This window comes from Lepidochelys kempii, chromosome 1, assembly GCF_965140265.1.
Source record: "Lepidochelys kempii isolate rLepKem1 chromosome 1, rLepKem1.hap2, whole genome shotgun sequence".
NCBI classification, from domain to species: domain Eukaryota; kingdom Metazoa; phylum Chordata; order Testudines; family Cheloniidae; genus Lepidochelys; species Lepidochelys kempii.
The window spans coordinates 51,810,534-51,836,039 of NC_133256.1; the positions used below are offsets into that span (position 1 = coordinate 51,810,534).

Below are 25,506 nucleotides of genomic sequence, written 5' to 3' on the forward strand. Positions count from 1 at the left end.
TTTTGGTCAAATTTTCAGTTTTTTGCCAAAAAACCTCTTGACATTTTTTACAAGTTTTCATAGACATTTTTCATGTTTTTTGACAATTGAAAAGTTCATTGAAATTTTGACTTCTTAAAAAATTTCAAAAGTTTGAAAAAACAGTAGAAGATTTTGAAAGTTTCCAGTGAAACTTTATACTGTTGGTTTGTGTGGGGAGGAGAGAAGGGGTTTCTGACCAGTTTCAACCAGTTTTCCAGACTTAGTTTATGTATAAGTGATCTATAGGTCTGGAGCTAGCCCTGTATCAAGGTGAATTTCAGCCTGGAAGAGTATGTGGGAGGGGGTCTGGCTTATTTAAATATGCCTGTGAGGATGGGTCATACTGTACGTCACAGTTCTGTGATGAGCCATTACTATCACACAACATTTAATCTATCATTATCCTATGACTGTACTGCTTTATAACTTTGATTTCACTTCAACTGTGTGAAAATATTGAAGTAAAATGTGAGGAAGGAAGAAAGCTTATGAATCAATGTGTTCTAGTGATTGGAGTGGAGGAATGGGGATCAAGTCTTTTTTCCTTTCCATTATTGATTTGCTGTGAGATCATGGAAGTCACTTAGGCCAACCTTTACAAATGGGTATGCATGAAGTCAGTGACAAAAGGCCATGATTAGGGCTGGTCAGGTGTGTATTTGTTTCAAAGAAACTTTAATTGAAAAAGTTTTTCATGTCTAGAATGAAATCTCTAGCTGGATGGACAGATTAACGGACTTCTCCCTGCCTCTCCTCCCCATACATACACTTCAGTAGAACTATTCATGTGCTTAAAGCTATATAGGGTCAGGTCCCAAGCACAGCATTTGGCCTTCAGAATGGAAAGTAGCTAGGGACAGAATGCTCAAAAGGAATTAGGCTCCTAACTTCCATTTGGGAGTTACAAGGTGAAATAACTCCTTCTGAGCGTTCAGCCCTGGAGGATTTGCAACATATGTCAAATTTTATGATAGTGATTATGCAGTGGTCAAATGTCCACCACAGGTGAGAAAGAGATAGGGGTGGCCTAGTGGATAGCACTGGAATAGGACTTAAGTTCTACTCCTAGTTTTGCCTCTTGTTTGATGGGTGATCTAGGCAAGTCACTTCATCTCTCTGTTCCTCAGTTTCCTCATCTGAATATAGGGATAATGATACCACTCTCCTATGTGAAGTACTTTGAGATCTGATCATGATAATATCTAGGTATTTTTACAATATTTATTATTAAACATTTTCATCTAACTAAATATTTTCAATAAGTAGAAATAGAAGACATTTTGTGACTGTTTTGTAGGGTGAATTTTTGCCATTTTCATCAAATAATTTATTAGACAATATATTTTGTAGTAGTTCACCGGCTTTATAGCTAATCATAGCTATCATCTGGCAAATAATAGCAACATTTATTGACTAATTCATTTGCTAAATATTTTTTGAGTATTTATCCAGTACTAATTGTATACAGCTTTGAAAAAACTGCAAGCAGAATAACATACATAATACTAATCTTAATTAAATTATGACACTATACATGTTTGTTGTCTTGTTGTATAAAAAAAAACAGGTATTTTTTGAAAGGGCTCTGTAGAATGTCATCCTAAGAACTGCAGTAATACGTTGGCACACTGGTAATCTTGTGAAAGTCTCTGTAATTCTCTTGACACAAATAGGATTTCAATGAAATGGAATGGAAATCCAAAAAATAATGCAAACCATATTTCTTCAGAAACTAGAGGCCTAATCTCTTTAAAATAATGTTATACTATAGAATACTTTTTTAAAAAAAGGCCATAGAGAATAACTTATGGAAAGTTTTTGATGTGATGGTGTGTTGGTCTTTATAAAATGCCAAAATGGAAAGTTCATAGTCATAGATTTTAAGACCAGAAGGGACCATGCATCATCCTGCATGGCTACGTCTACACTGCAATCTAGGGCTGTGATTCCTCTGCTTGTGTTTACACACTTGTGCTAGCTCTTGTTAAGCTAGTGAGAATATAAGTAGTGTTGTAGCATGGGTAACAGCAGCAGAGCAGAGCTGAGCTAGGCCAAGTGCATGCCAGCCAGTTTAGCACGGCTCAGCCATGCCTCCACGCTAGCTCAGAGAGACCTAGTGCAAGTACGTGTACACGAGATTGGCGGGGCGGTTACACCCTTATCTCATAGTGTAGACATAGCCTATTAATGAAGTGACAAATACCTAGATGATCCTAGCAAGTGTCCTGTGCCCTATGCTGCAGAGGAAGCAAAAAAAGAAATAAAAATAAAAAAGAAATGGGCACTACCAATCTGCCCCGGCGGGAAATCTCTTCCCATCTCCCCTTCTCCAGCATGGGGGCCAGTAGACTGCCAAAGTTTACTCTTCTAAGGCCTAACTTGGGATCTAAGGGTGGGTCTGCTAATTACTAACACCTTAACCATGCTAGCCTAGGCAGGAAGGGTGAGAGAAATGGTTGTCTGCAGACCGAGGCTGGCACACCCATTGAACAAGACACAGAAAGCATGCTGCGGCCTCATCCTCAGATAGTGGTAACTGGGCTGAATGGAGCTCACTAAAGCTTGCAAGGAAATATTAGGCAATGGAAATATGCAGATAGGCCTTTTTTGTTTTATGCCTTTGCTCTGCGTACTTCATACCGTTGTTGTGAAGATGTTGTTTTTGAGTCGCTTTAATCAGCTAGTTGGTCCCAGGCTCCCAGAGGGCTTGCAGGTGCCAAATTCAGCTGAGCCTGTTTCATTATTATGTTGGGAAACATGGAGGCTGGAGCCCAGAGACCCAGTCTAAGTGTGGCTAATACCACATAGTTACACCCAAGGAGGTAAAGATAGCCAGAGTACCCTTGAGGGCCTAAATTGCAGCTTGCTCAGTAACCATGACAATTTTATATCAGCGTAATTATCCACATTTTTCTTTCACTGAAAACACATCTTCTTACTGACTTAAGTGAGCCAACAATCACACTTTATAACCTAGCCTTGCAGAAGGGTGTATTTGATGATCTGCCAGGTCTGTTCCAGGACGTTATTTCTGTCCTAAGTTCCTTCTTCTTTCCACATTTTCAGCTTTGTGTTTTCTTTCATGCTATTCTACATGTTCAGAAGAATATCCCCCATGCTTCCCCACAATTCCTGTGTACCAATTGTCCTTTTCTTTCAAATTCTTCTTTAAAAAAAAAGTTCTTGACACTTTCCTACGCTGATCTCAACTCTAACAACATTTTCACACTTTGTAGGGCTGAAACTATATTTTTGCTTATTTCTGTGTTTGGGCCAACACAGAAGAAGTTTCTTCTGGCTTGACATGTCAGAGGTCATTGTCCCTTGACTCCTTGGCTATGTTACTATGATGACACCTGTTTTATGAACTGTTATCTGCTAAAGTTTGGGGTTGGGGCATACCGGCTGAACTGTTTTATTGATCCGTCTATAGAGGCAAAGTTACCGACGGTCTAAATGAATGGACTCATTGGTGGCTGGTGGGACATCATTTTTTCCTCATGACTATCAGTAGAGTTCCCCCTCAATGCCAGCTCCCTTTTCTCATCCTCACAGATTACCTTGTTCTATAGATGACATGGTATGGGTGAACTGATAGAGTAATGGTTGCAAAGATTTTGTTCTGAGCCTGATAGCTTGAGACAATGAGGTCTTTGGGAGCAGTTTTTTGTGTGTGTTTTTTAATTGCGGAGTGGGAGGGGACAGCGGTTGCACATGGATGAACTTTTTCACAAGCTATATTAGGTATAGACTTACTGTCAGTCTCAAGAACTTTTGCCATTGCAACTGTTTCTTTCGCACATGTGTAATATGAGCCTTGAAAAGAAGATTCCCCATACTTTCTCCCACAAAGTGCTGTGAGGTTGTGATAGTACTATAAATGATCTTTATCTACATTCTTTTTATCTCTGAGGGAGTTCCTCTGTAGACCCCAGCATCATGTGTAATAAGTGAAAATGTTATAGGAGATGTAGAGAGTTATAGGAAATGTGAGTTGTGGTGGCTAATGTTTTGGGCAAGTAGGTGCATGTGTGCACACACAGATCACACAGAGTTTGATTTTTCTTAATTTAGAAGTGTTGAGAAGAAGACAGAATCTTGCTTTGACAGCTGGAAAAAAATTCCATTGAAAGGGTGTATATAGTACAGTTGGGTATATACAGTCTGTACTAAACTAAGCATTCAAAATGAAAGGCACATTTTAGCTCCATTTAAGGAAATGAAAATGTTGAAATGAGTTTCGCTTAATATAATCCATACCATATATGTTGGTGTATTACCTAAAGTGGAAGTAAACAAAACTACATACTTTAGTGAATAGTGAAGGTATTTGCTTGAAGGCATCAAAAAAGTTTGTGAGACACAAAGAGATACAAAAAATAAACACTTCTCCAGAGTAAGACTGTTTGTTACCATTTTAAGAATTAGGTAAATTGGGATGTGAATCGTTGAAGCAGAAAGCGGGGGGCAGCTGTGGTCTGGCTTTGCTCCTTCTCCTCCTCCCCTCTGGTGAAAAAGATATCAGTCCCTCTTCATCAATTCCCCTATCTGGAATCTTCTGTAAGCTCCTGTCCAGATCCCCTATTTCCCTCACAGGTCTCTTGGAGGCAGGCAGAAGAGCAGAGGTCTCAAAGTTGCAGGCCATGAGCTCCTATCTTGCAAAACACACCAGACTATGCAGGTCAGTGTGACAGGGAGGCTGAACCAGCTGGACTGTGGAACATACAGTTGAGAGCTTAGGGGAAATGTGCTAAAACTGGCCTTTTCGTGGGCAGCCTCCACCAGCAGAGCTCATATACAGCCCTGGCAAGAATTTAAAGCTGTCCTCCTGCCAAGGCATAAAATCAGTGGAGCTATGCTGATATACAACCACTGAGGATCTGGTCCCCAGTTTTAAAGGGCACCCAACATATTAAGTCACCATATAAATTCCTAGATACTAGGATTAGTCCAGTAAGATACTATATTAGTCCAGTAAGACTAAATGGTCTATCAGGTGCTGACAGCATAACTACCCCTGTCAGTCACTAGTTGATTGACAAAGGACTGCTATGGAGTGTTTTAGGGCCTGATCCATAGCCCCTTGAATTCAGTGGGAGACTTTCTGTTGACTTCAAGGGGCTATGGATTATGTACTTACAGAGTTGTGCTGCTAAAACTCGATGTAACGCTGACAGACCCTGGTCATTGGCGGGCAGGATTAAACCTGGGACCTCTGGAGTTTAGTGCATGAGCCTCTAGTGCATGAGCTAAAAGCCAGCTGGCTGTTAGCTAAGGCTGTAGAGCAGACTTATTTAACTCTCTCTAAGGGCAGGTCTTGGCGGGTAGTGATCAATCTATAGGGGATCGATTTATCGTGTCTCATCTAGACGCAATAAATCGATCCCCAAACGCGCTCCCTGTTGACTCCAGAACTCCAGCTCACAAGAGGTGGAAGTGGAGTCGACGGGGGAGCGGCAGCGGTCAACTCACCGCCGTCCTCACAGCCAGGTCAGTCAACCTAAGATACGCCGACTTCAGCTACACTATTCGCATAGCTGAAGTTGCGTATCTTAGGTCGACTCCCACCCGCCCAGTGTAGACTAGGGCTAAGTGGTCTCGGTGCCAATAGATGGAACAGAACACCACACCCAGGAGGTGTGTGGGTTACACATACACATTAAGTTTAGGATAAACTCCATATGCTAAGTGGGAAAAAGAAAAAATATACCCGTTTATATGAATGCGTTTGTTTAAAAGTTACCTTGGGGAATCTTAAGAATATTTAGAATTTGCCCTGTCACAAAAGGGTTTACTTACAAATAAAAAGAAGCATAATTCAGCCAGTTTTTTAATGAGTATTTGTTTCGAAACAGAAGAATAATAGCACATCTAATGACTCCTCCTAAACCTTGGTTCTGCAGAATTAAGGCACCTTGAAGAAATGTTTTTTTTTCTTTCTTCTCAAATAGTTGCATTCCAACATTTGACATAAAAATATTGCAAAAGGCAAATGACTTAAACATTTTATGAGTACAAAACTGGAGTTATAAAAATGACATAATTTACAAACAAACCCACATTAGTACCAGACATTAGCAAAGCATGTTTGATATAAAAGCTTTCATATCAAGCCCCAATTATTGTTATGCTTGTTTCCATGCAGAGGTAACAGTTTGCATACATTTTATTTATCCCTTATGCTTTAACAATTCAAGGGCTCATTCTTACTTAAAATGTTATCCCTTTAGTATCTTAAGTTTTGTGTCTGCTATAGGATTCCTATAATAGGAATTATTTTTATTAATAGATGAAAATGTCACCAGCACAATCCTACACCAAATAAATTTTAGGAAATTCATTTGTGATTTTTTTAGAAAATCCTTTAGCCATATTACCAGGAAATGTTTGAATATGTAATGCAGAACTAGATGATACATTTAATATATGGTATAATTGTTAATTTAAAAAAGGTAATGTTTTTGGTGTCATAATGACATTAAAAACATGATGAAAGTTGACATCAAAATGCATGATATTACTGAACCAAAAGTGCTAGATTTATAGAACTCGCCCTAGATTACCCATCATCAAGTCACCAAAATGATATATTTCTAGAAATGATCTAATTTCATGTATATTTCTCATTTATAAGAAATAATAAAATTTACATTCTGAAATGTTCCCTGCTCAGTTTGAGCCCAATTCTGTAAACACTTATTACCAGGCATAGGGTGAAATCCTGGCTCCGCTGACATCAATGGGAGTTTTGCTATTGACTTCTGCGCGGCCAGCATTTCACTCTAAATAATGCTTCTCATGCTAGTGGGCACGAAGCCCAGTAGTGAATGTTTACACTATCAGACCCTTTGTGTGGGCTCATGGTTCAGTTTATACTTGATTAGCAAATGACACATTCCTTTTGATTTTATTTTAAAACAACTTCTTTTCCTTTCAAAGATCAGGCTATTCATTTTTAGTTCTATGGACTCTATCTCACTGGAAAGCTCTAAGGACGAACTAGCCTTGTCCTTCTCCGTGGTGTTCCTAGTGGCAAAACATAATAGGAGAAAGTTATTTGCAAATATAATGGATAGTCAATAGGTCAGTAAAGTATTTAAAAAATTAATTTGTCCTAAATCCGTTCTTGCTTCTTCAAATAGCCCAATGGAAGTCAACAGATCTGACTTTGAACTTCATGGACATCTACTCATTTGATAATAGGCTACACTAAAACCCTGGATCCAAATACCCCCAAACTTTGAGAATACTTGGAATCTAGACCCCTCTTAATCCCATATCTAGTTTTAGTGGGACAAATCCTGAGGCCCTTACACAGTTATTATTTATTCCTTATGCCAGCAAAATTCTTAATGACTTCACCATATCAGTGCTGCAGGCCAAATGCAACCCAACTATCTTCCAGTGATGCCCATCTGCTACTCCAGTAAAAGCTAACGATGTTACACAAACCCATCTGAGGACATCATTTAGAGACAATGGGCTTCCCCTAGTGTAGCCAAGGGTATGACTGGCTTATCTTTGCTGCAGCTGCCAATTCATGAGAAACAAAGTATCTAGCTTGACTTTCAGATGTCACATTGAGTTGCAGGCCTGGCAGTTAGCAAAGTAAAAAGCATCCTTTTACTTATCAAGCAACCAAGGTTGATATCAAATTTGTGAAACACAATAAAGATGGAACTCCACAATGCCATTTTTATAAAGCCTGTATTCAGAGTCGAAGTACTGGTTAATACCTTTTCACTATTCAACCTTTGTTTCAATAAATGAAATCTGCAACCCTGTTTATACAGAGCAAAGTCCCTAGGAGTTGTTTTTCAGGCATATTAGTGTTTTAAAAAAACATTAACATTACCAACCGTGCAAAAGAACACAGTGAAAAATGACTACCGTTCTTTTTACTGGAATGTATTTTAGTCTCAGGAAAGGTTTATTGTCTTAAAAATATCCTTCGAAAAAGTATAATATGAAAATGCTTCCTTTCCTGTACCTTGTGCCTTTTTGGGTGGTTTTGGTCTCCTTGCTGGTGCTTCTACAAAATAGAAATATTGCAGTCAGGAATGATTTATAAACAAGTATTTGAATTAGAGTTCAATTCTAATTCAAATCAACAGCTGATTTGAAACTCATAGCTTAAAAAATGAAGTCAACACTGTTGTAGGTATTTAACAAGTTTGGGATTACTGATGACCTGCAACACAAAGGCTTGTACTAAGAAAAAATTATAAAACATTGTCATTTTGTTCATTCTACAAATCATAACAAAAAAATCCTTTAAAACTACAGAATTATCCCTAATGTGAGTTAGGATGATTGTGCTGCTGACAAGCTATTTTTTCCTGGAAAGGGTAGTTGATAACTCACTGATAACTAATTGATAACTTACTGATATCAGAAGATAAACATAAGACCTGTACTGTTTTTTATAGTTCTTAAAGATGAACCATCCCTGAGATGCTAGTTGGAAATTCCAAATAACCATGTACAGTGCAGTCAGCATTGTGATGTCGCAGCACCGTTGTATATACAATTTAGATTCCCAGAATTCCCTTCTTTTGAGATGAGAGGCTTACAGGTAAGATGTTGGAGAGGCACTCTTAATTAATAGACGTTTTTCAAAATATCCATTTGATCTGTGACTCTACAGGCATTTGCTAAATGTTGTAACCCACATCTGTAGATTAGTGCAAGAAAACATAAATATGAGACAAATTCCAGAGGAAGAAAAACAAATATTCTCTGACATCCTCACTGCAGATCTTGCCACGGATATTACATGCATGGAATGCCTGTTAATGTCAATAGGAGTTCTGAACATGTAAGGGAGACCAAAATATTAGAGTCAAGATCCATTGATCTGAGTGGAGAGTTTTCCCCTTAGAATCCATCAGCCGACTAAGGCTGTATTTACTAACACATGCAGTTAACTAGCTTTGCACTTTACTTTGTTTACCTTAACACTTTGATTTCTTTGAAGTCACTTCACAATGAACAGCAGGCTACACTAGTTTCTCGCACCTATCTACAGTCTTCACTTCTATTTTCACTGGATTACAAGCAAAGTAAAGTTTTGAAGTTCTGCACTGGGGAATAGTGAGTCTCAAGCTCCCTACATCACTTAAAAGTGTGGAAGATGTGTGCAGAAAATGGCTGATTCAGACACATGGTCTTAAGTGCAAGCCTCACCATGCTAATCAGGTCCCCCTTTAGGGACATATCCTCCCAGCTGAGGTTGTTCACTGAATTAAGTTACATCAGCTATTAGGCTCAAAGCTACTGGGCATCTCTCTCACTGATGGAAGATCAGACTTCTCTGCCTTCCCTGTCCTGCTTATCACTGAAGTTATACACACAATGCTCCACATCTTCTTTGTGTATGATCAAACCCGGAGTTTACTGCGCACCATTATGCAGTATATGTCCTATAAGTATCTATACCGGGGTGGCCAAACTTACTGACCCGCCGAACCACATATGACAATCTTCACATGTTTGAGAGCTGGGACGTGCCTGCCAGGGCTCAGGGCTGTGGGAAGGCGAGTGTTGGGACTCCAGCCCCATGGGAGGTGCCTGCCAGGGCTTGGAGCTTCAACCCTGCTTCTGATAAAGCCCTGAGCCCCTTCTCCTTGCTGGGCAGAGCCCAAAGCTCCTCCAGCCCCACGTTTGGTAGGTGGAGAATGGGGGGAGGAGTATGGGAAGTTTTGCAAGCCACACTTTAACTGTAAAAGAGCCACATGCAACTCGCGAGCCATGGTTTGGCCACCCCTAATCTATACAGATGTATCATGAGTCCTGTAAACACAAATACGACACTTCATTTTGAACAATTAAAATGTGAATATTTATGTAAAAAACAACCAACCAAACAAATCCTCTGGTATATTGTAAATTTATCCTCTGAATTTCTTTCACATTTGCAAAATCCATTAAGTTAACATAAGTTGAAAATATAGTTGAAACAAATTAATTTCTTGGTACTTCAGATAGCATGAGAAACTTCATTCACCAGAAACTATATTTGTTTCTATATATCCTATATCTGGAATGTGAACAGTTAAGAAATAGATAAACTTTAGCAACGGATCTTGAATGATTAGAAATGCTAGTTCAAAGAGGACACACAAAAATATCACAAGAAATCACTGCTTTGTTTTAACTCACAGTAGGTGAGTTAGGTGAGCAACTTACAAGTAACTGCAAGTTAAACTAGAACATCTAAATTCAGCCCAGGCATAAGCCAGGAATGAATGTGGTCCCTAAGAATTTCATTGCATACTCCAGTGATTCTCAACCTTTTTAATACTGGGATCCCACTGGAACCACAGGTGCTGGAACTAGGAGTCCTGCCACATCCCCTGGCTTGAAGTGGTTTCCATCATATACAGGGTTTACAGTTTGGTTCAATGGCTCTCAGCACCCCCGTTATACAGATTGTTCCAGAACATCTAACTGGAACCTCCTTCCCATTTAACAATATGAGAAGGGAAGAATGATTGCAACCCACCACCTGTTTATGTCCCTTCTCCCCCCCCCTCCCCCGGGATTGTGACCCCGCAGTTGAGAACTCCTAGCCTAATGGATGGACATTGAAACAGGAAACAAACTAAAGTTACTGAGAACTTACATATTCTTCTCATAGTGCTGCTCACAAAAAAGGCAGTAAGTTTATTATGCTCATTTTCCAGTATTCTTGCCCAGATTTTGCAGCTAGACCTTTTTCTTTGCCTACTACACATGGCAATTAATTTATTTAGGATAAACCTCAAAATAAACTTTGCAGAGAGTCATTTCAATGTCAGCGTATGATCAAATCCTTTAAAAAAATTGTCAAAACTCTTCCTGCTAAAACTGTAGTTTCGGAGCTAAACAACTTATGTGCACAAACACTATAAAACCCCACCTGGGATGATCACTGCAGATGAAGATGGTCTCAGTGCTTTTGCATTATTAGACAAACTAACCTTCCAGATGGACTTCCTTGATTTCTCTCTCGATAATCTGTGGCTCTCCCTCAATTACTTTAGTAACCTTGGTGTACTCAGTTCCAGCTATGATAAGCATTAAAAACAAATGAGTTAAATCTGGGATAGCATTTTTCAATATGAAGGGTGCCTGGTCAGGACACATTTCATTCTGGGGGCATAGTGGTGAGCAGGATGCCATGTTATAAGCATTGTACAATCCTGCCAATTTTCTCAACCCTGACACTGGGGAGTCTCCTTCTCTAGGGCTGAACTGGGGCTTTGTTTCAACAAAGCCTGCCTAGTGCAGAAAGCTCTGCTGGATTATATATAATTTTATAACAGCCCATTAGAGAGCATGTTCCTTTGCACAAAGGCAAGACATACATTTGTGACTGGACTCAGGTTTGTTCAAGTGCTTGGGGAATTCTCTGTTGTAAAACAGAAGTGCTCTGATGCAGTCAGAGGGAGCAGGGAGCCATCACCACCATTATTACAGAAGCCACAATGCAGCATGTGTAGCTGTTCTTCTTGGCTAGAACTACTGTACTGTGGTGTAAAAGACTTGATTAAAACATGGAAAAGTGTAGAGAAGACTGAAGAAAAACCGATAATCCGCTCATTTGCTCCATTACATAAAGCAAGAGGCTTTTACTAACTACCTTATGATAGCAAGGAGAAGAAAAGAATTCAAGAGACTATGTTGTATTACCCAATTTATTACTAATACTCAATGTATCACCATTATATAAATCTGTAGAGTCATATAGCTTTAGAGATCAATTGTATTTAATTGCAGAGCTTGATAATTTAGGGCAATAGCTAGATACCGAAGAGATCCAAGGTGTCAGGCCACTCTAATTCACAACTTTAGAGCTTTGCACACCCCTAGGGCATAAATTCAGCATTTTTGACTTCTGCACCTCCACTGTAGACAATGGAATTTAGTCCAGTGCTTCTAATTTGTCTGCTATATCTTTTGTAATTTTTCAATTTAATTTTAAAATAGCTTTAACTGAATTTAGTGCAGGTAAAAGATAAAAGATGGGTAGCCCTGGAGACTTTACTGCTAATATGTATACACTATATTCAGCAGTAATGCAAGCTTTCCCACACTGCCCTAATCACAGTTCCTTAAATCCTGACCTAGAGAAGCTTATGAGTAAAGATAATGCAGCAGTTCAGGCTCTATGACCAGTCCTTTGCTTGCCTGCTGAGTCTACCAGTTAAGATAAGGTAGACCAATGAGTGTTTACTGTGATGGTTTTACTTTATAAAAGAGCTAAGGGCTATATCCTGTAGCCTTTTCTAAATCCTTACTTAGGCAAATGTTTAAGGCCCAGACTTCAAAGGTATTTAGGTGCCTAATTCCAATGAGAAGTTAGGCATCTAAATGCCTTTGAGAATCTGAGCCTAGTTGAATTTGTCCATAGGATTAGGTCCAGGGTTGTTTGTGACCTACTTCACTGACTTCCAAACTTGTCATTAATAAAAAGATGACAAGAAGAAATGGATTCAATTAATCTAAATCAGAGGTTTTACTGTATGACTTGAGAAATAGACAAATATCCTTTCGAGTTTATTAGTCAGGCCAATACTAAATTTCCCCAGAATACTTGAATTCTTTTTCACTGTCACCTTTGCTACTACAAGTAGTTGTTTTAATCTATGCAGTAAGCAGAATACATTCCATATTTATAGATAAAGAAATAATTTCATATGCACACATTTTTCTACTTTTTTCTACATCCACTGGTTATTTATTGCTAAAACTGTTAGAATTGAGAGAGAGAGGGAGAGAGAGAGAATCATTACCAGGAATGCTATACTTGAAGAGAATTAAAGTTAATATTTTGACCCACATTACCTGTCAGTATTCAAAGAGAGATGCTAAACATGCCTTTGATTGTTAACTTGAGGGCAATGAATATTCATTTCTGGATAACAGAAAAGCATAATGGATTTGTCCTCTTGTAACACTTTCCATTTCATTAGTGTTTCTAAAAGTTAACGATTTCCTGGAAAAAAGGTTTGCAGCTAATGGAATAAATCTTCATTGCTCCCGTAGGTTTGAATTAGGTAACATTTTAAAGACTAAAAAACAAACAAGCTTCTATTTGTTCATTATCAATGTGAGCATGAAAATTGGCTGTTCAAAGTTTGCCATCTTATAGTTCAGGAGGCCTTTTACTTCATTTTTTTTTTTTTTTGTGAAGATTTATATTTAAACTAGATCAGCTAGGTCAATCTTTAAAATGTTAAGAGATCAAATTGTCTGAGAGAGGTTTCAATCACCAGAACCTGTTATGTAGAGGTTAGTTGTCATACACTCACTAACCTCCCTGCAGGAGTCTTTTGATTTCTTCATCTTCAAGTAAATGACCATCCCCTTCAATGAATTTGGTCACCTTGGTAACCTCTGAGAGGATACATGTTTACGGCATAAAGTTGATTTACATAAGACATTCAGAATTCTAAATTACATTACATTACATTAACGAACCAAGCTGAATAACTACAAAATCCATTTATTATAAGAAGTTCCATGCCAAACATCTGGTTATCATCATGACAGAAAAGCAATAATTTTGATCAGTTCTCGGTATACAGTATACATGAGCAGTTCCACTTAAAATGAATTGCTAATGAAGTACATATTGAGACAGGTACCAATGATGGGTCATTTGTAGTATGTCTTTCACAGCTGCTTCTGGGACTTCTTTTCTTGTCTTGATGTGGAACTCAACATGTTGAAAAATAAAGCTCTCTACTGCATTTCAAGCACATGTTTATATAGATCCAAACAAGCCTCAACTTTGAGGTTCAGATTTCAAGGAACCCTACATCTTTATAATAGATCAAATAATAGATCAGATCTCAGCACTCCTAAACTTTGGATTGTTTAATCTCTAGCTCTGAACTTGTGGCTTGGGCCCACCTTGTATATGTATATCTATTAAAATTATAAGATGCATAATTTCCAATAATTAAATACCTGGGTGGATCTCATGGTGCCTACATTTTTCTTTGAGAAGAAAAATACTAACCTTCTTCAAGCAATTTCTTCAAATTTTCCTCCGTATCTCCTCTACCACCCGCAGTAATTCGGGTATATTTAATTTCAGGACCTGAAACAAAGTTTAAAAGAGGCAGCATTGAAACAAAGACTACACTGTTGCATTTTAATGTATTTTCTCCTATGAAACATCTAGTATGTTTTTTGTCTTTAACAGAAGCATCATGTTCAAAATTATAATTAAAGAGGACCCCAGAATGCAATATTGAGATCTCCACCCACTCTCCCAAGGTACTTAGTTAGATTCCAAAGAGCTTAAGTTCCATTTTCAAAATGGGAATTAGAAGACTAATTCACGTAAGTGCTTTTGAAAATTTTACCCACCATGCCTATATTTTTTCTTAATTAATGATTTATTATACATTAATTTATTTTAAATGCTAGTAATACATTAATTGCTAATATTAAAATTTTAAATTTAATTTTGGAGATATTGCCACCTTCCCAAATTTTGCTTTATTTGAAATACTGATAAAATTGTCCTTTCCATAGCAGCAATGTGAACTTTTTTTATCCTTTTTCCTCAGAAATCTTCTTATCTTGAAAATGGGCCCATTTTTAAAAAACTCAAAAATAATACTAATAATTAATAATAAAAACCCACCATGGCATACATTAGTGAAATGTTTGCAAAAGACACTCCTTTTTGAAATATAGAAACATGCTGACTTTTGATACTTCTACATTGTGTTTAAAATATTGCAGACACATCTGTGTACAACCCACAGCCAGGAGCTGGCCTTCCCTAGGAGTAGTGGAAGGGCTTAAGAATTTTGGATAGCATTCACCTTTCTGCACAGTGCACCACAAAAGCCAGAGTGGGACCTCAGAAATGCATAGATTGGCCTGGTGCAGAAAGGTAAATTTCAGCCAGTGTGACTAGAAAGGTGCTTCATATAGTTTACCTTGAATAATTCTCTCTTCTGTCACTTCTTTTTCAGTCACTTCCACAGGATGTCCATCAATGATTTTGGTGTATGTTTTAATAATAGGCTCTATAATGATATTTTAAAAATTCAAAGAGACATTACCTCTCTGTACTTATATTGCCTCTCTTCTACCCTTTATTTGTCTTTTCTATTTAGATAGTAAACTCTTCAGGCAGGAACTGTTTCTTACTATGCACCTAGCACCGTGGGGACATGATCTTGATTGGGACCCCTAAGTGATACCGTAATACAAATTAATAATACTGAGAAGAATGGCTCTATGGAGTTGGCCTCAGTGCTTGGATCTGGATCAGGACCTAAGCTTCCCTCAAGTCCAGGGATGGTCATATCCAAAGTTTTGGTTGAGGCCCATATTAGTTAGAAACAATTCAAGGACCTGGGAAAGTGGGCGGAAATGCCAATGTCCACGTGGAAAGTGGAAGTGGATGAAAGTGATCTTGAAATGACAGAGATCATGATTCTAAGGAATGTTAGGAGGGAAAACTGTAGCATAAAGATAATGGATTTCAAGAAAACAGACTTTAGCAAACTCAAGGAGATGGTAGATAAGCTCCCATGGGAAGCAAGTCTAAGGGGAAAAATAGTTTGAGAGAGTTGGCTGTTTTTCAAAGAGACGTTAGTAAGGGCACAAAAGCAAACTATCCCACAGCATTGGAAAGATAGGAAGTATGGCAAGAGACCACCCTGGTTTAACCAGGAGATTTTCAATTATCTTAAACTTTAAAAAGCCCTACAAAAAGTGGAAACTAGGTCTAATTATGAAGGATGAATATAAACAAACAACACAAACATGTAAGGACAAAATTAGAAAGGTCAAGGCACAAAATGAGATTAAACTAGCTAGAGACACAAAGGGTAACAAGAAAACATTCTACAAATACATTAGAAGCAAGAGGTAGACCAAGGACAGGATAGGCCCATTACTCAATGATGGGGGTGGGAAACAATAACAGAAAATGTGGAAATGAAAGAAGTGCTAAATGACATTTTTTGTTTCAGTTTTCACCAAAAAAGGTTAGTGGCAATTGGACGTCGAACATAGTGGAAATGAGGGAGGATCTGAGGGTAAAATAGCGAAAGAACAAGTTAAAAAGTACTTAGACAAGCTAGATGTCTTCAAGTCAGCATGGCCTGATGAAATACACCCTACAGTATTCAAGGAACTGACTTGAGGAGATATCTGAGCCACTAGTGATTGTCTTCAAAAGATCATGGAAGACGGGAGAGATTCCAGAGGATGAGAAGAGGGTGAATATAGTGCCAATCTATAAAAAAGGGGAATAAAGACAACCTGTGGAATTACAGACCAGTCAGCTTAACTTCAGTACCCAGAAAGATAATGGAGCAAATAATTAAGCAATCAATTTGCAAACATCTCTAGAAGATAATAAGGTGACAAGTACATGGATATGTCAAGAACAAGTCATGTCAAACCAACCTAATAGCTTTCTTTGACAAAGTAATTAGCCTTGTGAATAGGGAAGAAGTGGTAGATGTGATATATCTTGACTTTAGTAAGGCTTTTGTTACTGTGTCACATGACCTTCACATAAACGAATGAGGGAAATATAGCCGAGATTGAGCTACTGTAAGGTGGGTGCATAACTGGTTGGAAAACCATTCCTAGAGAGTAGTTATTAGTGGTTCACAGTCAAGCTGGAAGGGCATATAGAGTGGGGTCCCACAGAGATCAGTCCTGGTTCTGGTTATGTTAATTTATCTTCATAAATTATTGAGGTAATGGCTTAGAGAGTACACTTATAAATTTTGCAGATAATACCAAGCTAGGAGGGGTTGCAAGTGCTTTGGAGGATATGATTACAATTCAAAATGAACTGTAGAAATGGATGAACTGGAGAAATTGTCTGAAGTAAACAGGATGAAATTCAATAAAGACAAATGCACAGTACTCCACTTAGGAAGGAACACATACAAAATGGGAAATGACTGCTTAGAAAGGAGTACTGCCGAAAGGGATTTGAGAATTATAGTGGATTGCAGGATAAATATGAGTCAACAGTGTAACACTGTTGCAAAAAAACAAACATCATTCTGGGGTGTATTAGCAAGAATGTTGTAAACAAGTCATAAGATGTAATTCTTCTACTCTCTTCCATGCTGATAAGACCTCATCTAGAGTATTGTACCCAGTTCTGTGCACCATCAGGAAAGATGTGGAAAAACTGGAGAAAGTCCAGAGGAGATCAACACAAATGATTAAAAGTCTAGAAAACATGACCTATGAGGAAAGACCGAAAAAACTGGGTTTGTTTGGCTGGAGAAGAGATGACTGAGTTGGACATGATAACAGTTTTCAAGTATATAAAAGTTTGTTACAAGAAGGAGGGTGAAAAAATTGTTCTTGTTAATCTCTGAGGATAGGAGAAGAAGCAATGGGCTTCAATTGCAGCAAGGGCAGTCAGGTTGGACATTAGGAGAATCTTCCTAATTGTCTGGGTAATTAAGTACTGGAAGAAATTGCCAAGGGAGATTGTGGAATCACCATCATTGGAAGTTTTTAAGAACAGGTTAGATGAACACCCGTCAGGAACTGTCTAGTTATTACTTCTGCTTTGAATTCAGGGGGTGGACTAGATGACCTATTGAGGTCCTTTCCAGTCCTACGCTTCTAAGATTCACTTCTATATCAAAACATATTCACTTTCTATCACTTCTACCTACTGCACTTTAGAAGGCAGGACAACAGCCACCAAACACAATTAAATTGAGACAGATGGCAACCCAGCATGTAAAGTGCTGGAAACATAACATCAGATACAGAACGGAGTCTGGTGGCACCTTAAAGACTAACAGATTTATTTGCGCATAAGCTTTCATGGGCTAGAACCCACTTCATCGGATGCATGGAGTGAAAATTACAGATGCAGGCATTATTATACTGACACATGAAGAGAAGGGAGTTACCTCACAAGTGGTTCTCCACTTCTGTTCCCCTCTCTTCATGTGTCAGTATAATAATGCCTGCATCTGTAATTTTCACTCCATGCATCCAATGAAGTGGGTTCTAGCCCGTGAAAGCTTATGCCCAAATAAATCTGTTAGTCTTTAAGGTGCCACCGGACTCCTTCCTGTTTTTGTGGATACAGACTAACATGGCTACCCCCTGATTCTTGATCAGATACAGTGTATTTGGGAAGAGTTAGGCAAAATCTGTAACAAGTAGGAATTAAATGCTACTATATTTCCTGAATGAAATAATAAAAGCAAATCCGATGACTCATAAAAACCCACATGGCTCTTAATTGAAATAAAACCTGACTTGGAACTATAAAGCTTTCATAAGTACTCTGGCTAATAAAGTCTAGCCGCAGAAAGTTTATTTACCTCCATGAATCACTTTAGTTATTGTCTCGCCTTCTCTGAACAATTTTAATTCTGGTTCCCCTTCGAGCATTTTCGTGCCTGGAAAAAAATATATAATATTCAAATCAGCTAAGGTAGAAAAGGCATTAACACCCTCCACACAAAAACCATAACATATAATATTCCATTTTGATTATTTATTGTTATAATAATACATTTGGATAATGCCAGAGATTTATATGAGAAAATAAAACTAAGTGTATCCATTCATGAGAACAACTGAATAACCTTGCATTTTCTCATACCAGTTGGAGTCATAATATCCCTCACCCTGTTGTATGTTGGGAGTTTAAAGATTTGTTGACTAGCCTCTGTCCCGTCTATGGCAAAATCATCTCCTCGGGATCTGCCTTCCTGGGTATAAGTTGGGACACATCTCCTTTTTGGCATTGTCTCCACTCCTTGGAACCCTACAGATGCTTCTGCACCAGAGCTCTGCATGGAACGAGCTCTGTGGAGATTTGGGAGGTGGGCTGGGGCAGAGGAGGACTCCTGACTCTCTTCATGGCACTGTCTCCTGCTAACCATTCAGATACCCAGTTAGCTCTGCTTCAATCAACCTTACCTCCTTGTCAGATCTCTCTGCAGCTACCACTGTGCAGCCAATGGTAGCATATCTCAAGCAGAGCCATACTGGAGGCCAATGGAGCAGCCTGTAGGGACTGGTGTGGTAGGGACACCTGTCAGTGCAGGTGACTATTGTCTTTGATCCCCATCCCAATCAGTTAGTATTTTAAAGCCATTTTATACTGACTACAATAACTACACATGATTTAAGACAGCAAAGAACCAGGCCCCAAAGTCTGATTGAGGGAGGCAGAGTTTGAATGTCTGGCTCAGACTCATCTCTAACTGTAAGGCAGCAGTTGAGTAATGCATGACTAAGTTTAAAACACAACATCAGTGCAGTTTCTTTACAGAGTATTATGGTGTTCCCAAAAGGGAGATGTGTTTTTGCACCTCCCCTTACTCTGTTTTTGGTGCTAAGAGCATGATATAGTCCTTAACCTTATTAGTTGACATTTATTGTACAATTCCTCTCTTTGTAAAAGATATCAGAGGGGTAGCCGGGTTAGTCTGTATCCATAAAAACAAAGAGGAATCCGGTGGCACCTTAAAGACTAACAAGCTTATGCCCACATAAATCTTGTTAGTCTTTAAGGTGCCCCCAGACTCCTCGTTGTTTTAATAACAGATAATAACCGTCTTTTTTAAAAAAGTTGACCTTCCATAAAAGTTGATTCTATAAGAAGGTTTTTTTTATGATTATTAATCAGGATTCACCTGACATTGTGTTTTCATACAGGTTGGTTTATTGTCAAGTGGTTAAAACAATACAGTCCAGACTTGCTGGACCTCCTATATGTTTGTAATAGGAGGTGATGCACAGGGTCCTAGATTAGCTTTTAGCTAGTTAAATAACTAGCTAAATGAACCTCAATCTAGAGCACACTGGTGCATCACAAAACATATAGCTCTGTTAATAAATCCTACCTTGAGTAACTTTTCGAATTGTTGCACCACCAACTACTTTCGTGATTTTTCTACCTGGTTTTTCTGACAAACATACATACATATTTTAGTGACCACATCAATAACAGCTATGCTCAGTTGTTGCTGCTTTAAATTTAGAGGAATTTTTGCATTTTAATTGCGGGCATATTAAGCAGGTACATAATAACACAATGTAATAGAATTTAATCACACAACTCAATACAATTATTCATAAAGTTATGTGGTGGTTTTTAAAACTCTGCTCCTTTTAACCTTAATCTGCTTTGTTTTTTGTCAGACTAGTGCAATCAAAATATGTGGCACATAGAGGGTTCCATAAAGCAGTACTTTTCTGCTTAGTTCAGGATGGGTAGCCCACCCTACCCTCTGAAGAGACTTTGGAAGAGTATTTATTTTCACTAAATCCTCCTCTAGCACTATGATCTGTCTAAGACTTCCTGCCATCGCTAGAAAAAGTAACATTTTGGCAACTTTGGGACATTTTTTTAACGACAGTTACAGGCATTTGTGTCTTTTGGGGACTGCTGCAGCTGCTGCTGCTGGCAAGCCATGAGAGCCAAAACTGGCTTCACCAGGAGTGAGACTCAATGGTGAGACTATGGGAGGAGTCAGAATACTGGCAAACAAAAAGCATGCACTGGGGTATAGCCAGAGGTAGGATTACTGCTTTGCCACCCAGTGATAGCTGGCTGGATGAAGTGACTAGTCAATGCTCACTATTTGTACTGTTATTTCATCTTGCTTTGGTGAATGGTTCTGACCTGTGCATCAGACAGTACCAAATCACACTATTTCACATTGTCATTAACTGTGGAATAAGCAAGATCACGACCTTCATGTTGGGAAGAAACTCCCTCAACAACAACAGATAATAACCTTGATAGAAACTTTACAAGCATTTATTTAATCCTTTCTTTGCTGGGTTTGACTTCAGCAAATTCCCTTTGGAACATTCCAGTGGGACATGGGGGTTTCCAAGTGGTTTGCTGGGTGCCTAAGGAAGCAGCGGAGGTGTGTTCTGCCTTATGTACCGAGTTCATGAGGCAGCATTTAAATGACTGAAGATTTTTTATTCCTTCATAGAATTTATCCAGTAGGGATGAGAGTCATGAGACTTTCAAGAGTACTCAGTGTTGGCTTCATTCTGCTTCCAATGAACTCAATGGGAGTTTTACCTTGGAGTTCAGTAGTAGCAGTATTAGGTCAACACTGAATGCTTTTGAAAATCCCTTCCAAGATTTCTATCCCACTTTCTTTGGTCCCACCATCCATAGGTGCTGACTTCCTCTCTGCCCGGGGGTACTCTACTGCCCCTCTGCCCAGGCTCGGCCTTTCCCCAAGCCTCCAGTCCCACCATGCCTCTTCCCACCCCCACTCCACCTCTTCCCCCAAGGCCCCACTGCCTCTTCCCACCCCTGCCCCACCTCTTTCCGCCACCTCCATGGAGTGCTCCCCGTCCCCGCTCCTCTCCCTCCCTCCCAGCTATTCCGTGGTGTGCAGGAGGCACTGGGAAGGAGGGGGAGGAGTTGATCAGTGGGGCCGGCGGCGGGCAGGAGGCACTTGGCGGGGAGGAGGGGAGCTTGGCTGTCGGTGTGTGCTAAGAACCCACTAATTGTTTTCTGTGGGTGCTCCAGCCCTGGATCACCCATGGAGTTGGCTCCTATGCCAGCACCACTCCCACAGCCTGCAGCACAGGAAAGGAGATCACTCCTGAGAAACAGGGAGAGAAGAGTCCTCCTAAAATGTCCATACCAAATGGCTAGGACCAACATTGATATTAGTTGAAAAATGGACATCTATTTTTATTGAAAATGCTGATGTTTTCACTTCAAACTGTTTGGAACAAATCCATTTTTTGTTCAATGTCCCATTTTTAAAAATGTTAAACAAAACATTATCGAAAACTTCACTTGATTTTTTTTTATTTACTGAAAACTGAGTAATGTTTTTGGTACTTAAAATAACCCAACAAATCTTTAAAACAAGATACAATTTGTTTTGATTTTGAAATTAAAATGCCAGCCATTTCCCATGACAAAAATTACTTTAGAAAACAGGCCTTTTAAGAAAGATCTTTTTGTTCAGAAAAGTTTGGCCACTTCTAGTTGTTATCTCTGCTTTTGAAGCAACATGTGAAAACCTGGATTTGTTCTGTTCCAAAATTAATCCTATTACATCAATGTATTTCAAGCTGAAAAGGAGCCAGTTTTACCCTCTTTTCTGGTGATGGGCTGGAGGCTGCCTTCAATCACTTTAATATTTGGCTCCACTATAAATTTAGATGCTGAAAGTACAGAAAGTGGAACATGAAGCACGGTTACATAAGAGTATCCAAACAAAGTTGTTCCTTTCTTATGATCTCTTTATAGTATGGCTCTTTCAGATTAGCTGTGGCTATAAGGAATGAGGTACAATCAGTGTGAAGTACTGTATGCAAAAAAGAACTTTTTTAGAGATCTAGAGTAAGAACCTAATCAGTTCTAGTTATAGACATTATACACGTTATGCACAGAAGGAAACTATTCAACAGAAAAATCAACTACATATATTATTAATAGGTTTTATTTTTTTGTAGCACCAATAGTGTTCTAGGCTTGAGGCTTATAGTGTTGGACTACACAAATATGCTATTTATCTTTGTTTGTATCTCCTGAAAAGATCAGCTCCATGACAACAGAAGATAAACAAAGGAAAGCAGAGACTCCTACAATTCTCTAACATTTTTTTAAAATTTGAGATTTACATTTTTTTTTCAAGAGACAGCACAGGTGATAGGGAGACAAAAAACAAATAGCGTCGACCCATGTCATTCTGAGAACTGAATCTAAACTTCAGCTTATCAGTTCTGAATTCTCTAATGCCCAATGCAGTGTTCTCTATATCTATCTAGAGTCTTAGGCTCCAGTCCTGCAAAGACATAGGCATGTGCCAAAGTCTGATGTGCATAAGCCTTTGCGGCACCAGAGTCTTGGGCTATGGCTACACTAGAGAGCTCACAGGTCAATGCTGTCTCCTGCCGCTTCTTTGAAGCCATATGGCTCTGCACTGCCCCTAATCCTGGGCTATTGCTGAAAGCTAAATGAGGACTTTTTTTTCCACCACCCTAGCCTGAGGAATTTAAACTGCTTCCTTCAGCCCCATCACAGATGTGAAATATGAAAATACTGCATTGGGTATCATGATAAAGGCAAATCTGTGTCTTTGTACTACTTTGTACTACTTCATCCATACACCATTAGAATGGCCTAATTTCATAGAGATGACATTCTTTTTAATTGAAAAATGCTTTTCAAGCTGCACTGGCAACAATTTTTAGAAGCAATATCACCAATGGTATCTGGAAATATTCCAAATTAACTTACTGAAAAATGTCAGGGGGATCTCTTGGAAGCGGCTGCCACGAACAAACTATAAATAAAAAACAAATCCAGAAAACATACAAGGACTTTTACAATAAAAACTCACTTTTTAATGCATTAAATATTATATGAACCAGATCCAAAGCCCACTGACATCATGGGCAAGAGCCACATTGAATTTCCTTAGGCATTGGATCAGACCCTATGCCACAGTAGTATTGGAGACATGAGGGTGTGCAAGGCTCTAGCCCCTGGCTGTACAGACCATGAGGGATGTTGGCAGAGGACACACAAGAGTGACAATTGCTATACCCTCTGAAAATTCTACAGCTTAGGGCACCATAATGGTCTGCCCATTTCTGCCCGCCTGTGTGGAAGGGCCAAACCTCTGAGCTCCCTTCTAATGGTGCCTCGACTGTGCCTCCTTTTGCCCCCGATTCATGCTGGGGGCTGGTGTGTGTGGTGACATAGGTGACGGCAGTTCCTTTGCCACGCAAGGTTTCTCCCAGCGAGGCAGAGGCAGATAAGGTTTATTGGGGCCCTGGGCACAAAGAACATCTGGGCCCCCCCACATCCTGGGGGCCCCGGGGTGCCAGAACCGGGCAGGCCAGGTGGGCCATGGCCCCTCCACAGTTTTGACAATGGGAGGGGCATGCCTGCCCACTTTTTAAAATGGGCATAGTGGCCTTGGGCAGGCACAAGGTGGCGGTAGTTGTGAAGGGTGGCAGGGGAGCGTTGCTCCTCCCTAAACAGCAAGCCTCGAGCCTGAGGTGACAGGAGGAGCATTGCCGCACGTGAGTGCTGCCTTGGGCACAAAGCCCAGGCAGCAGAAAGGGCAGTCTATCACCGGGGGCAGGAGGGACCTGGCAAGGGCAGCCTGGCAGCAGGAACTGGGCTCAGGCACCGAGAGAGTCCAGGCAGAGTGTGGTGGCTGCTTAGCCAGGCCAGTAGCAACGGGAGCTGTGCCAGAGGAGCCCTGCCTGCCTGGCTCCTCACTGCCTGTGACCTTCCCGGGGCTCCCTGCAGTGCCTCTCAGTCAGGGCAGGGCCTATTCTCCCTGCAGAGTCTGTCTGCAGGTCCCAGGAAGAGGGCAGGAGGCCCAACCAGAGCCACCACCCGTTGGTCCCACCCGTGGGGGATGGGAACACAGGTTGGGGCTGCTCTTCAGCACCCTGGCCCCTGCCTAGGGCAGGTGGAGGGTCCAGGGCTCCCCACGGCGGCCCTAGCTCCCTGGGAGGCTCTTACCATGGCCCAGCTTCGGCTTCTGTCCTGGCCAGGTGGTGGGGTTCTGGGGGGAAGAAAAGGAGCAAGGGGCGGGGCCACAGTTCCAGCATTGGAAGAGCCCCCCCCACACACACTTCTACCCAGGTTCTGGAGCTCCTGAGGAGGCCCCCATCTTTGCCAGGGGCCCTGGGCATGAGCCCCATGGGCCCAGGCATTAATCCACTATTGCAGAGAGGGGAATCCTCAAGGGTTTAGAGCCATCTGGCTTTAGAACTGGTTTATGCTGCTGGAGGGGTGGAATATAACCACAGCAGGAATCTGAATCTGGCCCAGAATGTGTCGGAGACTTCAGTGTGTTCAAATGTACTGTAACCAAAGATCCTTGGCAGGATATTTGTTTAATCTGATATTTACGAGTTTCATTTGACAGTGAATATAATGGTTTATGTGATGACTCTATGGAAAGTGGATCCTTGTTCTAGGACAAACAGGGCTCTATCAATCAGATTAAAGTGTTGTTCATTGAAGAAATACTGGTGGAGGGAACCCTTCTGTTTGCATATATATGGCTAAAAGCATAAACAATCAAACCTTTATTTAAAAAAGTACCTTAATCTGAATGTATTTAATCATTTTATTAAGGATGGTGAGCAACTGATCATTTCCAACAGGTACATCTGCAAAAAAGAATGCAAATATTTTGGGAAAAGGAAACAGTTGTAAAGATCTTCCACTGATCAGCTGTCAAGGACTGCACTGTTCTGAACTGAAGGCATTTCTTCAGGTTCAGAATAAGCATTCAGATTTGAATTTATAATTAAATGACACAATCTGAAGTCCAGTAATGAATAAAAATATATCAATTTAAATATGTCAATTTAAATAATGGTAAAGGAAGCTTGCCATTAGTAAGACCCTGTGAAGAAACAGTAGTCATGAAACCCTAGAAACCCTGTGAAGAAACAGTAGTCATGTATATCTGACATCTGTAACTGTAACTATTTCTTTCTGCCATT

General features: G+C 39.8%; 1 protein-coding gene across 5 annotated transcripts in view; it reads right to left on the reverse strand.

Annotated features, from left to right (window-relative positions):
- Positions 1-5,845: 5,845 nt before the first annotated feature.
- Positions 5,846-25,506, reverse strand: part of POSTN (periostin) — a 49,857-nt gene continuing 30,196 nt past the window's right edge. The window contains exons 15-25 of one of the 5 annotated variants that reach the window (XM_073342400.1): positions 25,100-25,167; positions 23,270-23,315; positions 22,120-22,191; positions 19,887-19,949; positions 18,354-18,431; positions 14,964-15,053; positions 14,030-14,110; positions 13,321-13,401; positions 10,983-11,069; positions 8,012-8,053; positions 5,846-7,047 (exon numbers count right to left, since the gene is read on the reverse strand). In XM_073342400.1, coding sequence (XP_073198501.1) covers positions 7,010-7,047; positions 8,012-8,053; positions 10,983-11,069; positions 13,321-13,401; positions 14,030-14,110; positions 14,964-15,053; positions 18,354-18,431; positions 19,887-19,949; positions 22,120-22,191; positions 23,270-23,315; positions 25,100-25,167 — 746 coding nt within the window. In that variant the 3' untranslated portion in view covers positions 5,846-7,009. The remainder of the gene's footprint in view (positions 7,048-8,011; positions 8,054-10,982; positions 11,070-13,320; positions 13,402-14,029; positions 14,111-14,963; positions 15,054-18,353; positions 18,432-19,886; positions 19,950-22,119; positions 22,192-23,269; positions 23,316-25,099; positions 25,168-25,506) is intronic. The other 4 variants (XM_073342411.1, XM_073342422.1, XM_073342433.1 and 1 more) reach the window with 4 other exon arrangements.